Source organism: Molossus molossus, unplaced genomic scaffold, assembly GCF_014108415.1.
Source record: "Molossus molossus isolate mMolMol1 unplaced genomic scaffold, mMolMol1.p scaffold_m16_p_4, whole genome shotgun sequence".
Lineage (NCBI taxonomy): Eukaryota > Metazoa > Chordata > Mammalia > Chiroptera > Molossidae > Molossus > Molossus molossus.
Genome location: NW_023425377.1, coordinates 126,243,173 through 126,258,875, shown reverse-complemented (window position 1 = coordinate 126,258,875; position 15,703 = coordinate 126,243,173). Strand labels below are relative to the sequence as shown.

Here is a 15,703-nt window from a genome sequence, read left to right as displayed (position 1 = left end):
CCCAGAGCAGTGAGCACTGCGAATGGTCGTCTATAAAACAGTGGATTGGAGCTGAGATCATTCCCGAAGGGACATGCTGGTTGTGCATTTTTTATTTTCTTCATGATACTCGTTATATTTTATTTTTATAGCAGATACGTCTTGTAGAAGCTGTTTGCCTTGAGCTGGGAGCCACCTTTCAAAGGAAGAGGGGACTCAATATTGCTTAAATCTTCTACAGACAATCTGTAACATTAGGGAAGTTCTTGTCTCAAGAAATTAATGTGTTTTTGTCCTTTAAAAGCATAATTTCTAGCCCTGGCCAGTTTGGCTCAGCGGTTGGAGCATCTGCCTGTGGACCAGAAAGTCCTGGGTTCGGTTCCCGCTAAGGGCACGTACCAAAAAAAAAAAAAAAAAAGAGCATAATTTCTAAAGGTTATTGTGTAGTTTGCTCGAGTGATATCAAATGTGTATAACTCTAACTCATTAAAATACTTTGACATGTTTCTCTGCCTTTTGACTGTCCCATTTCCTTCATGTATTAGAAGATACCACGTTATACATGACTAATTTAATCACTGTGGAGATCATTTTCCTTATAAAATAGGCACTTGGTGATTCCGTTTCTTGGCTTCGGGTTTATGTAATAATAGAGAGGAAATTGAAATGTCATCATATTTAGTTTCAAATTAAAATAAAGAATTAGTGGAAATCCCCTGTGTTTGGCATGTTCAATGTTATGAACAGCTGGAGAATAAAGGTACTTGCTGAGGTCACCAGGACTTGAAAGTGTGCTCCACTTGAACTATACATTGAGCACAAGTATTGTCAGATGGCACTTGGAGATTTTTGTTGTTGTTTTTTCTTTGTTGATTTGAGAGAGAGAGGCAGGGAGAGGGAGAGAGAGAGAAACATCGATGAGAGAGAACATTGATTGGCTGCCTCCCGTATGCCCCCCACTGGGGATCAGGCCCACAACCTGGGCGTGTGCCCTGACCAGGAATCGAACTGGCGACCTCTCGATTCATGGGTTGACGCTCAGCCACTGAGCCACACCAGCCACACCACTTGGAGCTTTCTGTGTGTCTGGAGGCTACACACATACTTTTTAAAGCTAGTCATTTGCCTGCACGGACCCTCAGGGACAGTGTGGGTCCCGCTGCCCACGTAACTGGTCTTCAGCAGTTCCATTATGTCTACTGCTCTGAATGCAGAAAGTCTTGGAACATCTTTGTTTTGAGAACAACGAAAGGTATATAGTTAAAATTAAAGAACATGCAAAAAAAATCTTAAACTAATGATCATAAACTCATTTTTTAGTCTTCTTGAAAAGTATGGTTATTTATTTTTAACCCTCACCCGAGGATGTGTTTTTACTGATTTCAGAAAGAGAGAGGGAGAGAGAGAGAACGTCGATAGGAGAGAGAAACACTGATTTGCTGCTTTCCATTCGAGCCCCAACAGAAATCGAACCCGAAACCCAGGTGTGTTCCCTGAACGGGTGGTGAACCCTTTGGTGTGCAGGACGATGTTCCAGCCACCTGAGCCACCAGCCAGGGTGGAAAGTATGGTTAGTCAAAGCTTATAGAGTTGATATTATGATCACTGAGAAGAAAGTCACTCAGGACTCTCTCTCTCACATACACACACACACACACACACACACACACACACACACACACAAATGTTGGCCCAAACATATTTCCTTAAGTGTTTTGTAAAAAGTAATAGCAGGTTGGGTTAAAAAATCGGCCTCGGGGTCCCCTGGGAAGCTCATGGAAAATGCAGATGCGCAGGGCCCACCTCCAGGTGGGGGGGATGGGCGCAGTCCTCCTGAAAGTCTGCACACCCACAGTCTGTGCTCAGCAGAGGCACAGCAGGGACCTGGAGCCGCTGGACACACACCGCCCCAGGCGCTGCCACAGCGGGGAATCGTGGGCAGATTGTGGCCGGATGCTGAGTCAGCCGGGTTGCGGTGACTCCACGATCTCACAAGCCTGCCGGTGGGCGCTGCTGGGCTGTGAGCCTCTCTTGGAAGAGCAAACGGGACTTCTCTGGCCGTTTGTCCGTGGGGTGGCAGTACTGCCGCACCCATGCAGGCCGGGTCGTGTCCCAAGGAGCTGGTCCATCGGATGCTGACCACCTGTGTGCCCGTCCTGGGCTTAGAGTCTCCGACGCCCCTTGCCCCTGCTCATGCGACTGGCACGTATTTGTCCTTTGGGACCTCACCTTGTCTGAGAGCCCTCCCTGACTGTGGTCACAGCAGCTGTCCTGTTGGGTTCCACCGTCCACTTACCTATCTAGTGTGGGATGCTCCTGAGGGCAGTGACCACCTGTGCCAAGGCTCAGGACACCGCCGTCACCTGAAAGGTCCTCAGTGAACACGTAGCAGAGAGGCTGACTTAGCTCACTGACTGCACGAGCAACGACGCCAGCCTCCTGCTCCAGCTCCGACCTCGGGGAGGTGACAGCAAGGAGGCTGAGTCCATGTGCTCCGCAAGGCTCTGCTCGGCAGCCCGTGCCTGGGACAGGTCGGAGGGATGATGGCGCTAGGTCCGGCTCTTCCCGCAGAAACACAGAGGAGTGCCCACCAGTCCCTGCAGGGACATCAGCGGTGCCCTTACACGCACAGAGGGCACCAGGCAGGTGGGAACCCATGCATCACGCCACACCTTGCTCCACGTGTGCTGACCTCCACAGACTACACGCTGCTCCACATGTGCTGACCTCCACAGACCACACGCCATGGCTCCACATGTGCTGACCTCCACAGACCACACGCCATGGCTCCACATGTGCTGACCCCCACAGACTACACGCTGTGGCTCCACATGTGCTGACCCCCACAGACCACACGCCATGGCTCCACGTGTGCTGACCTCCACAGACCACACACCATGGCTCCACGTGTGCTGACCCCCACAGACCACACGCCATGGCTCCACATGTGCTGACCTCCACAGACTACACGCTGTGGCTCCGCACGTGTGCTGACCTCCACAGACCACACGCCATGGCTCCACATGTGCTGACCTCCACAGGCTACACGCTGCTCCACATGTGCTGACCTCCACAGACCACACGCCATGGCTCCACATGTGCTGACCTCCACAGACCACACGCCATGGCTCCACATGTGCTGACCCCCACAGACCACACGCCATGGCTCCACATGTGCTGACCTCCACAGACCACACGCCATGGCTCCACATGTGCTGACCCCCACAGACCACACGCCATGGCTCCACATGTGCTGACCCCCACAGACCACACGCCATGGCTCCACATGTGCTGACCCCCACAGACCACACGCCATGGCTCCACATGTGCTGACCTCCACAGACCACACGCCATGGCTCCACATGTGCTGACCCCCACAGACCACACGCCATGGCTCCACATGTGCTGACCTCCATAGACTACACACTGCTCCACATGTGCTGACCCCCACAGACCACACGCCATGGCTCCACATGTGCTGACCCCCACAGACCACACGCCATGGCTCCACATGTGCACCGACCTCCACAGACCACACGCCATGGCTCCACATGTGCTGACCTCCACAGACCACACGTCATGGCTCCACATGTGCTGACCCCCACAGACCACACGCCATGGCTCCACATGTGCTGACCTCCACAGACCACACGCCATGGCTCCACGTGTGCTGACCTCCACAGACCACACGCCATGGCTCCACGTGTGCTGACCTCCACAGACCACACGCCATGGCTCCACGTGTGCTGACCCCCACAGACCACACGCCATGGCTCCACATGTGCTGACCTCCACAGACCACACGCCATGGCTCCACATGTGCTGACCTCCACAGGCTACACGCTGCTCCACATGTGCTGACCTCCACAGACCACACGCCATGGCTCCACATGTGCTGACCTCCATAGACTACACGCCATGGCTCCACATGTGCTGACCTCCACAGACCACACGCCATGGCTCCACATGTGCTGACCTCCACAGACCACATGCCATGGCTCCACGTGTGCTGACCTCCATAGACTACACGCCATGGCTCCACGTGTGCTGACCCCCACAGACCACACGCCATGGCTCCACATGTGCTGACCTCCACAGACCACACGCCATGGCTCCACATGTGCTGACCTCCACAGACCACACGCCATGGCTCCACATGTGCTGACCTCCACAGACCACACGCCATGGCTCCACATGTGCTGACCCCCACAGACCACACGCCATGGCATGACCCACACGCCATGGCTCCACATGTGCTGACCCCCACAGACCACACGCCATGGCTCCACATGTGCTGACCTCCACAGACCACACGCCATGGCTCCACATGTGCTGACCTCCACAGGCTACACGCTGCTCCACATGTGCTGACCTCCACAGACTACACGCTGCTCCACATGTGCTGACCCCCACAGACTACACGCTGCTCCACATGTGCTGACCTCCACAGACTACACGCTGCTCCACATGTGCTGACCCCCACAGACTACACGCTGCTCCACATGTGCTGACCTCCACAGGCTCCAAGTCCACACGTAGTCAAGGTGGGCAAGTTGCACTGCTTGCCCGTGACCTTGCCTGTCGAGGGGCAGAGGCGTGTGCTGACCTGCAGTGACTACAGGAGCGGCCTCCTGAGTGATGGGGGGCGGCCACTGCTCGGCGGGGGACTCAGCTATCTCTGACGTCCCATGTCCAGCAGGCCAGTCCTCGGCACAGGTACTCGGGCACTCCCTGATGGTCCCATCCATGTCGGCGCAGTCTCGTGCCTGAAAGAGTATACAGAGAAAGGACAAAGAGCAGTAGGTTTGGAGCGACGGTTTGCCCAGGCACTGAGGGAAGTTGAGACAGACCTTTGGGTAAAATTCAACTCACTCACATTGTCATTTATTCAACTCGTATTTACTGCACACCTACTATGTGCAGGACGCACATCAAGTGTAAAAGGCACAAAGTCCTTGTGTTACAGTCACAGCTCTGACTTGATTCCAACTGGCCAGTAGTTTGGAGACTGATCAATGTTCCAGGAGCCATTTCCAGACCAACCTTGACATTCTGGCCCCGGGAACACGTCTTGCTCCCCCAGGCCGCCCATCTGCAGACCGTGGACTCTGAACCCCCAGAACCGGCTGGAACTGCACGTCCCTCCCACCTCCCAGACCAGAGCCGGCTCCCCACACGGTCCCTAGAGTCCCTCCTGCTGTCCACCCGCCTCACTTTCAGGCTGGACCTCACTCCCGTCGCCCTTACGTGGCCTCGGGTGGATTCCGCCTGCCCAGCTCAGCTCTCCAGATGCCAGCGTGCTGGTGACATGTGTCAGTCCCTCCAGGTCTCGGCACCTCTCAGACGTGGCCGCACCTCTCGGGGTCTCGAGACGCTTTCGAGGGGATCGGTGAGGTCAGAGCGAGTTTCACAGAAACACGAAATGCTGTTTGTCTTCGTCACCGTGTTGATATTTGCGTGGATGGAGCCGAAGCTACTGCAGGTGCACCCCTCCCCCCGCCCGGGGTTCCGCACGTCGCCATTGGCCAGGAAACGCGTTCTGGTCTCCCTGACGGAGCGAGCGTTTGCACTTTATTCAGCCTCGAGCATGTGCCCTCGTAACAGCCCGCGGGACAGGCTGGAAGTACACTTGAAGGACTTTGAAGGGTGAGACGTGTCCTGAGGAAGCCCTTGTACATTGACTTGCTGGCCACTTCAAAAGTTTTCTCTTTATTGATTTTAGAGAGAGAGGAAGGGAGAGGGAGAGAGGGAGAGAGAGATAGAAACATTGATGAGCGAGAACATCGATTGGCCGCCTCCTGCAGGCCCCCCACTGGGGATCAGGCCCACAACCTGGGCGTGTGCCCTGGCCGGGAATCAAACCAACGACCTCTTGGTGCAGGGCCGATGCTCAGCCACGGAGCCACACTGCCGGGCATTGCTGGCCATTTTCCCACGGACCACCATTCCTCCTGGACAGAGTAGCAAACAGACGAGCAGCAGTTACTGGGCCTGGGAATCCAGCGGACGCTTTCTGGTCAATGAGCAAAGTGAGCCTGTCGCCCCCCGGGAACGACCCGCAGCCTGTGCGCTTCCGCGGGACGGTCAGAAAGCTGCGCCTGCCCCGGACCAGGACCAGCCCTGCTGGGATCGCTGACGATGTCGGGAGTGTGGTTCTGGATGTAGGATAAAGAAACGCGTCGGCCCTGCTAGATCTGCACAAGCCGGGGATCCCGCAGCTCCGGGTGACCAAGGCGTGATGTGAGAGAGGCCGCTGTGGGCGGGGACAGTCGTGGGCAGACACGACCAGTGGGTTTCCACGTAACCACGCATGAAAGGGCGTGGCTGTGCTCAGATGCCACATGGCCACTCCGGGAACGACGACATGTTGAGGTTGATGTGGCACCGGAGAAGGGTGTCCAAAGTCGTGGAAGGCTGCGCTCCTCCGTTCCCGCTGTGCGTCTCTGTGGGCCCAGGCCCTCTGCACACCCTGCAGCGCCCACGCGGAGCACGGCAGGGAGGTGGGCGCGTGCTGGAGGGGCCAGCTGTGTTCCCCGAGCTCCGACGTTCATGTACAGAAACGGAAAGCAGGCCGTGCGTCCCCCCACATTAGCTCAGTTATGGAAAACGTGGTCATTCTGCATAAAAACAAAGTATCTCAGTGACTATACCTGCCATTTTATTTTAACATCAGTTATAGAACAAAGATTTCAAGTGTGTCACTTTTTTTTTATTAATTAATTTTTGTTACAGATGTTTCTCTTTTTCCCTCCACTGATTCCCCCCTCCCCCTCCCTCCCTGCCCTTTCCCCAGTTTGTTGTCCATGTCCATTGTTTATGCATACATGCATATAAGTTCTGTGGTTTATCTCTCCCCCACCACCCCCTCTTCTGGGGATTGTCAGTCTGTACCCCACTTCCACATCTCTGGGACTACCCCGTTCCTCAGACTGTTATGTTCATTATATTCCACAAATAAGTGAGATTATATGAAACTTCTCTTTCTGTGTTTGGCTTGTTTCACTTAGGATGATACTTTCCAGGTCCCTCCATGTCGTCTCAAAGGATAAGAGATCTTCCTTTCTTACAGCTGCATAGTACTCCATTGTGTACATGTACCACAGCTTTTTTATCCATTCGTCTCCTGATGGTCAAGTGCGTCATTATTATTTCTAACATGGTGAATACCAGTCGAGGGCCCCACAAGAACAAAGTGCCTTCGAAGTCCTCAGTCCAGATTTACGTGCAGACCGGTTCCATGACCACCGCGCTCGAAGGTGCCGCTTGGGGTCGCACACTCGATCGCTGATGCTGGCCTTAATGACACGGACACTGGTCAACAGAGCTTTGGAGGTGACCACCTAAACCAGTCCTTGCCTGAAAGGGACAATCCTTCCTTAACTTCCCCCGGCCTGCGCAGCTCCTCTGTGCCACCACATCCACGTGCCGCGGGGGTGGCACTGTCCCCGTCGCGTGGAGACCGGCTCTCACCGGTTCCCTCCTGAAGGCATTAAGATGATGCAGAACATTTTTACATTTGTACTGTCCACGCTTCTTTGATTAAAACCTCAACCAAAATTGTATTTATTTATTTATTTATTTTTGTTCATCCTCACCTGAAGACATTTTCCCATTGATCTGTAGACAGAGTGAGAGGGAGGGAGGGAGGGAAGGAGGGAGGGAGACATCGATGTGAGAGAGACACATCGACAGGTTGCCTCCTGGACAACTCCGACGGCCAGGGATCGAATCTGCAGCTCAGGTACATGCCCTCGATGGGAATCAAACCCACAATCCTTCCGTCTGTGGGCTGATGCTCTAACCCCTGAGCCAAACCCGCCAGGGCTCAACAGAAATTTTATGTAACTTTCCAAAGTGGAAACACTGTGATGTATTATATATATATATATATATATATATATATATGTATGTGAATATATGTATATGTGTATATGTGTGTGTGTGTATGTTTATGTGTGTGAATATGTATATGTGTATATGTGTGTGTATGTGTGTATATGTATGTGTATATATGTATGTGTGCATATGTGTATGTGTGAATATGTATGTGTGTATGCATGTGTGTGTGCTTGTGTGTGTGTCACGTTTTAATAACGTATAGATTTAGGAATCAGAGCTCCCTTCGTTCTCCTGGAGAATGGCTCCTGACAAGTTAAATGCCTTGTCACAGGAGTTCGTGCAGAATTAAGATACAATCTCCTGTTTGCTAATAAACTTCAAGGCCAGAGCAAAAGAATAGAACTGACACATTTGTTAAAAAGTCTGTGCTCTTGTCATTTGGAGGACATTTTACACTTGATGTGTCTCCGTTGTTGCAGTTTTATGGCTGAGCAGCCAGGCAGAGGGAACCGCTCCGCCTTGTGTAGTGAGATGGAGTAAAACTTGGGAGGCCAGAGCCGTAGGGGCAGAGCGTCCGGGCTCACATCTCTGGACACGAGAGGCAGAGTCGGGGTCTGAAGCCGAGCCGTTTCAGTAAAACACCGACGCAGGCCAAGGACCCAGGACCCCGGATGACGAACTCTCCGTCCCCCGTCTGTAACACGGGGCAGAACTCCCACCGGGACGGTGCTGCTTCTAAAACAAAGCGCCTACTTTTCAGTGTCTGATCAGCCAGCCGAAGATGATAGAAACATTTTGAATGACGGGCTCATCGTTATCAACGCCCATCCTTACCCTTGAATCTAACAGAGGCTTGAAGTCTCTTTGAGCCCATGTGTTTTACACTTTCGTTAATTGACCCCAGTATTTTGAGTCCTTTTTTATTTATTTAAGATGTTCATGCCCTGGCCCATTTGCCTCAGTGGTGAGAACGTCGGCCCGCGGACCAGAGTCCCAGGTTTGGTTCCCACTAAGGGCATGTACCTCGGTCGCAATCTGTCCCCGGCCTCGGTTGGGGTCGGTGGGTGGCGACCACTAGATGTGTCTCTCTCACATCAGTATTTCTCTCTCTCTCTTCCTCCCTCTCTGCCTCCCGCTCTGTCTGAAGAGGAATGCAAAAAATGTCCTCGGGTGAGGATTAAAAAAATAATAATAATAATAAAAAGATGTTCATGTGTTTTGAAATGTTGGTTCTCCCCACCTGCCCCCTTGCTTTGGTGCATCACCTATGGCACCTTCCTTTATACGGTGAGCATGTCTCTCTCTCCACTGCTGACCGCCGGTAAACCGAGGGCGAACGCTTACCAGAACTATATCAAGTTGAGCAACCGGCTTGAGGAAGGGCCCCGGACACCTACAGCGATGTACAAAGTCACGCCGAACTTCGTCTCTACTGTGTTCTGACCACGCGGAAGACCGCTGGGCCCGATCGAGGAGGTCGTGTGTGTCGTCACAAACACGCACAGAGGCTGGGGAGACCCCAAGAGAGGGCTCGCATTCTTCTCTCTCTTCTGAGTAACCCTGATCACACCGACTACTTGTCTCCTCCTTCGGCTTCCACATGTGTTTTTAATTTCTTTTAAAGGTATGTTTTGTGTTCTGGAGCCTCCTGCGATCCGTCAGCGTCCGGCCGACAGCGCGGGCCGTCCACGCCCCGCGGGGCCCCTCCGCGTTCCGCAGAAGGAGCTGGCCGTCCACATTCCGGGAGGCAGGCGGGAGAATACCATTCCATATCTGTACTGGCTGCTCGGCATCACGACGCTGCCTGGAGCAGGTCACGGCAGGGACAGCGGCTCGGCTCCTGCCTGCGGGACCCGGCGGCTCGCACATTCCCGAGGGTGCGCCGCCAAGGGCCCGCTCCTGCCGAGGCCGCTGGGAATCTGTCCGAGGCTGCTGCCAGGGATGCTTTCTACTTTTATGGAGACGAGGTCCCAAGGCTCCAGACAGTCCCTCAGAAGGAAGCGTTCTGCCCGGGGTCTGCGATCCGTCACCGTCCGCCCAGGGCTGGACTGTCCCGTCTCCAGCCTGAAACACCGCCAGCAGCCTACGGAGCTGGGACTGAGGTCTGAGGGCAGAACACCCGAGAGGTCGGAGGCTGCCTCCGTGGGCACGGTCTCCCGGCTGGAACATCCCACTGGAGGGTGGTTTGCACCGTCCGGGCACACGATTGTGTGATCACACTCTTGTTCAGTCCTCCCTGCACTTACCAGTGCTTCTGGGGAGAAACACCTCGCTCCCTGGAATCAGCTGCTCTCCTGAACAGCTGAGCCTGTGACAGGGCCCTCGCGTCCCCCTCACGTCACCCCCGGCGGGTTCCTCGCTGAGTGTTGATTCTTCTCCTCTGGTTGCCTGGTTTGTTTGCTATCATCCCTGGACATCCTTGGACCCTGGACATCCTTCCTCATCCTCCAGGGTCCTCTCCCTTGGCCCCTCCTTCTCCCTGGAGATGGTGACCTCGTCCCCTCTGCCTGGGGGCAGTTCCCACGTTGCCCGTCCCATCGCCCGCACATTTCTCTTCTGTTCTGGACCAAAGACATGGTCGCCTCCCCCTTCCCTCCGTGTGTGCTGGTGGCTCTGCTGTGCGGACCAGGCTGGGCGCGCTGCGGGACAGAGACCTCGAGTCCTCCGGGTCGGGAAGGACTGGGCAGAGGTCTGCAAGGCAGCTCGGGCAGAGCCTCCGGGAATGGCTTCAAAGGCACTGGCCACAGGCTACCCAAGGGACTGGCACCATCTGCCACGGTCGGGGAGCTCTGGGCCAGCGCCGGGCTCAGGTTTCACACCTTAGCCTTGACCTGGGATTGAGACCCTGCCAGTGACCCTTCCGTGTCCAGAGTGAACTGTCTCCCAGGTCTGCACCAGCAACACCGAGCCTCTGGGTGCCCAGCCTCTCCGAGCGTCACTCAGTGCCAAACGGAGGTCTCGGAGCCACACCTGCTACGCTGGGCCTCACCGGGGCCCCCAGAAGGGGCGTCGGGGACACGCACTCTGTCTCCTCGCCACGGCGACACCCCGGCACCTGGATGGAGCTTGGAACGGAAGCTGAGCAACCTGTCGGCTCTGCCTCCGTCCTCTGTTCTGACCCGGCTCAGTTACCAGTTAGATTTCTTGTTTACGTCCCCTCATTCTTTATTCCCGCGACTCTTCCGTCTCCGTGTCCTGTTTGGATCTCCGCACTCAGCTCCCGGATGCGTAGCGCTTCCGGGTCGTTCTTGCTTTTAGCCCCTTGCGTGCTGGTTCTCGTCACCCCGAAACTGTCCCCTGCTCTCTGCCGTTGATTTCCCAACGCGTTGCACCCCTGTGAGCATGAGTCCCCAACTGCTGTAGACCCAGCTTCAGTGGGGGGACCCCTCACCCCCTCAGGGTCTGGGGGCGAGCCTGTCAAAGGGGTGTTTACCGTTTCTATAACGAGCTGTGTGGTCATCGCCCTGCTGCGCCTCCTGGTGACCTTGGTGACCCTTTGTCGGTCAGCTGAGGAGCACAGACCTTCCCAGGGCTTCGGGCTAAGGGCCAGCTGTGCCAAAGGGATGCTGATTAAATCCTGTCTCAGGTGCAGGGCGAGTTTTGCCCAAGGCCTGCCTTGCAGACGTGGGGGGCTGGGGCTTCCAGAAGAGCGCGTGGCTCACAGACTGCTCCCCAAGGTCCACCGGAATCTTCGTCCCCGACCGCAGCCTGTGCTCTGCGGTCGTCCCTCACCCCTCCTTCATCATCCCCGGGTCCCCAGGCTGCAGTCAAGGGTCACCACGAGCCCTCCCAGCCTGCAATAGGCCAGATGCGTACCTGTTTTCTCCTCCTCGTGTCTGTTCATAGACGTCATCATGGTATTTCAGGAGAAGGTCTTGGTTCTACCACTGACACCTTCCAAGAGGACTTGTCAACAACTCGCACATGAGACGAGGGCAGTGTCCCCACCAGGAAGCGGACACTGTGGACGTGGGGGAGACCCACCCCAACCGGCCCCACCCCAGGCTTCTGGGGGCACGCAGACCGGTCCCCCCGCCCAGCTGGCTCTGAGAGATGTGGGCATGAAGCGACAGTGAAAGAGAAGGGACTTCTTCATTTTGCCAGGGAATTATTTATTCATAAAACTGAGCGTAGCTGACACACTCTCAGATTCATTCAATGACGTGGAAATAACGTGGAAATAATGCTCAATTTTGCAGAGGAGCCTTAACGTGCCATTTGTCCTTGGTTGCGCTAAAGGGAGCCTTTCCCGGGGGGCCCGGAGCTGTAAGCCATGGAGCGTAGTGTTGGTAAATTTCACATACCCCGTCCCGCTCAGCCACGTGGCGGTTCCGCTGAGGCCCTGCGGGGATACGGCCTTGTGTGGGGAGAGACTCGGCAGTGTGTGCGGGGTGGGGGGTCCCTGAGGGTGCCCCAGACGACAGGAGTCACACAGCCTGTTCCCACAGATGTGTCGTACTGAATCACAGTCTGCAAAAGACACTCGACTTTGAAATTGTAACACACTGGGTCACAATATTGAGTATTGTCCAGTCCTTTAAGAATAGTTAAACACACATTGAAATGGAAGACGTGCCCCCCAAAACTCTAACCTAACTGAAGAGTTCGTTGTTGGGCATTTTTCCTCCTCGACGTATTGGGAGCTCTCTCGGAGTCTGTATGTCCGTCCCTCAGGCTGGACAGAAGGGAACAAGTATATGTGGCTGTGAAATAGGCCTTTTTCCCCGAAATTGGGCCAATCCTCTCTCTTGGCGCTCGTTGCTTCTTTATCACCTTTGAAATAGGAAGTTCATTTAATTTTTGCAGTAAATTAGTATATTCTTCCAAAATAAAAGGAATGAGGTTGATTTGTCGGAAAAGAAGAAGACCTTCCACAGATCTGAATATGCGATAGAAGGACGGAGCCTGCCCGGCCGGGGTGGCTCAGTGGCTGAGCATCAACCCTGCACCGATAGGTCGCAGGTTCGGTTCCCGATCAGGGCACATGCTCAGGTTGTGGGCCCGATCCCCAATGGGGGGCATGCAGGAGGCAGTCGAGATCAATGTATCTCCCTCACATCGATGTTTCTCTCTCTCTTCCTCTCTCTCTCAAAAAAAAATAATAATCAATAAAAACATATTAAAAAAAAAAAGGAGGAGCCTCCCAGAACAAAACTGAATGACTTTGGATTTCAGCAGCGTTACTGCTCTAGAAGTTAAAGGTTTTCTTTTGCTTTCAAGAGTATCCTTCCAAATGCAAATGCCCGTGGAGATATGAACTTTAGATCCTTATCGGTGAACACAGTACCCTTGCAGACCGCAGCAGGGGTCCGTGGGGGGCTGTGACGGGCACCCGGAGACTATTTCCTGCCCAGTGAGAACCGCCGGCCTCCAGGGCGTCCTTCGGGAAGTCTGCGCCCCGGTGGGGCCGCTCTGGACTCAGAATCGTGACTTGAATCGTCAGAGGGGGGTCACCTCGGTGGAAAATACCCAGAATAGCACCCCCAAGTGTTCTTGAAATTGGGGGAACTCCTGCCTGGCACCGGTTGCCTCGTTCTCCCATCTCTACGTGGCGGTCCCGCTGACCAGACCCAGCCGGGGCCAATGTGAAGGGCACCCGGCCACGAAGCCACACTGGAGGGTGGAGATGGGCTGTAGGCAGAGGGACAGTGACCAGCCAACACTCCGTGATCCTAGGGACCTCACCGCCAGGCCCCCCTCACGGAGAGTCCGTGGGAGCCCTCGCAGGCTGGTGTCCCTGCGTTTCTCTTCTCCGGGGGTGACCGTCCTCGCCTCGGTCTTTGCTCCGGCTGTTCCGCATCCTTCTGGCCTAGATGACGCGGCTGCTGTTCTTGTTTCGTGCACAATCTTTTCTCTATCTTTTTTTTTGGCCGAAGTTTGCCTAGTGCTAAGTCTTGAATACTTGGTTTCAAAAGGACTTCTTCCTCGGACATCCTTCTCAGTACCCTGGCTGTCCGATTTCCCGCCACGCTGGGCATGTTGAACATAATTGAGTGTGTTTACCTGCACCTCCGTCTCCTGAAACAGACCGCCGCCGGCATCTCCCTCCGACGTCCGCCCCCTTCGCAGTGCGACAGGCTCGTCAAATGCACGTGAATGGGCGAGGTCACTGGTGGGAGTCGGACTTCACCACGTGGCGTGATTCTTTTCCACGTGGACTGGATCTAAAAACGTCTTCCGTTCTTCCCTACCTGTCTCTTGCATTCTCGTTTCTCTAGTATTGATGTCCTCTCCTCTTGTGTTTGTTGACAGTCACAGGAGTTAAAGTGGACATCACGGTACCTGCCACGTGTGTGTGGGGCGGGGCATGTGTAAGATGGTCTTACGGGTTAACAGGTAAACATGAAGTCTGGGCTGACTGTACGACTCACAGTCCACGTACCTGCCCCGTACACGTTCCTCGGAGACGGTGGCGTGGTCTTTACAAGGGGCACGATTCTTACTGCTGCTCCTTCTTTGATCCTCTCAGATCCGGAGCCAGAGCAAAGCGTCCGGGTCCGGGCTCTGTGAAGGGGATGAAGTGGTCTCCATCAACGGCAACCCGTGTGCGGACCTCACCTACCCGCAGGTCATCAAGCTCATGGAAAGCATCTCGGACTCTCTTCACATGCTCATCAGGCGGTAAGAACGGGGGCTGGAATATCGGTGTGCCCTTGCAGCTGGATGGGAGCGGCTATGACTCTTGTTACACACACGGCTCGTCATTGATGGGGAATCCAGGTGCCCTGTGGGAGGGCAGGAGAGCTAAACAGAGAAACCACTGTGTTTGAAAAGTGCTGATTTTAATCCGCTGAATTTTCTGGTTGATTGAAAATTACTTTGAAAATCTTTGTTTCAGGAGCTTTGCTGAAAATCTCAGCTAATTAAAACTAATGCCTTAGATAGCTCGGTATGTTGAACAGAATTGAATCCCTCCAGGTTAAGGTTTTGTGGTTGGCCAGGATCACTAACTTATAATTCCCAGATTCCCAGATGAATGAGAAACATTTAAATACCAAACCATGACACTGTACACTACATTTTCTTAAAGAACAAACATGCCCAGGACAAGGAGAACAGTAACGAAAAACCTTAAAAGTAGCCAGACCCCTGCTTGCCAGACCCTCCAGCGAAACCAATATTTGGGTGGTTAGAATAAAGGTTTTGAACTACCAATGCAAATCACTTGTTAATTTTTTTTCCTTTATTGATTTGTTTTTTAGAGAGAGAGGAAGGGAGAGGGAGAGACAGAAACATCGATGAGAGAGAACATCGACTGGCCGCCTCCTGCACGCCCCCCACTGGGGATCAGGCCCACAACCTGGGCATGTGCCCTGACCGGGAATCGAACTGGCGACCTCTTGGTGCAGGGGTCCACACTCAACCACTGAGCCACCCCGGCCGGACATCACTTGTTAATTCGATCTCCCCAAATCCACCCTCCCCACTGATTCCTTAAAAACGCAGAAGCAACGTTGAACATAAACACAGAGGGAAATAATGAGGCAAGGCTAGCACAGGTAAGAACAAAACCTGTAGCATCTACATTTCCGTGGTGTGCGAAAGCAGCCCAGCCCACGCGGCTTTGCAGTGAGACCCCGACGTGGCATGTTAATGACTCCACAGAGGAAGGCTTCCTGGGGGTGTGGGGAAACCTCTTCAGAGACCTGACACAGCATCATCCCTCTGATGGTCCTTCAGTATGACTCCATTTCTCCACCGACACGGACTCGCTACGGCCCAAACCTGGTGCAAATACAAGAACTCTCGCATTATTCTGACCCCTCCCACGTGCGGAGCCACTCATCAAGCCCGTGGGCAAGCCCTGCGGGGCCTAGTTATTTGTAAAGTGGCCATGTGCTTTAGAAAGGAGCCCAGCAGGGAGGTCGCGTGTGGTCACCGTGTG

General features: G+C 54.3%; 1 protein-coding gene across 2 annotated transcripts in view; it reads left to right on the top strand.

Moving 5' to 3' along the window:
- The window catches only part of SYNPO2 (synaptopodin 2), a 135,768-nt gene that overhangs the window by 87,975 nt on the left and 32,090 nt on the right, over window positions 1-15,703 (top strand). For both annotated transcript variants that reach the window (XM_036242085.1, XM_036242086.1), the window contains exon 2: window positions 14,288-14,439. In XM_036242085.1, the coding sequence (XP_036097978.1) occupies window positions 14,288-14,439 (152 nt within the window). The remainder of the gene's footprint in view (window positions 1-14,287; window positions 14,440-15,703) is intronic.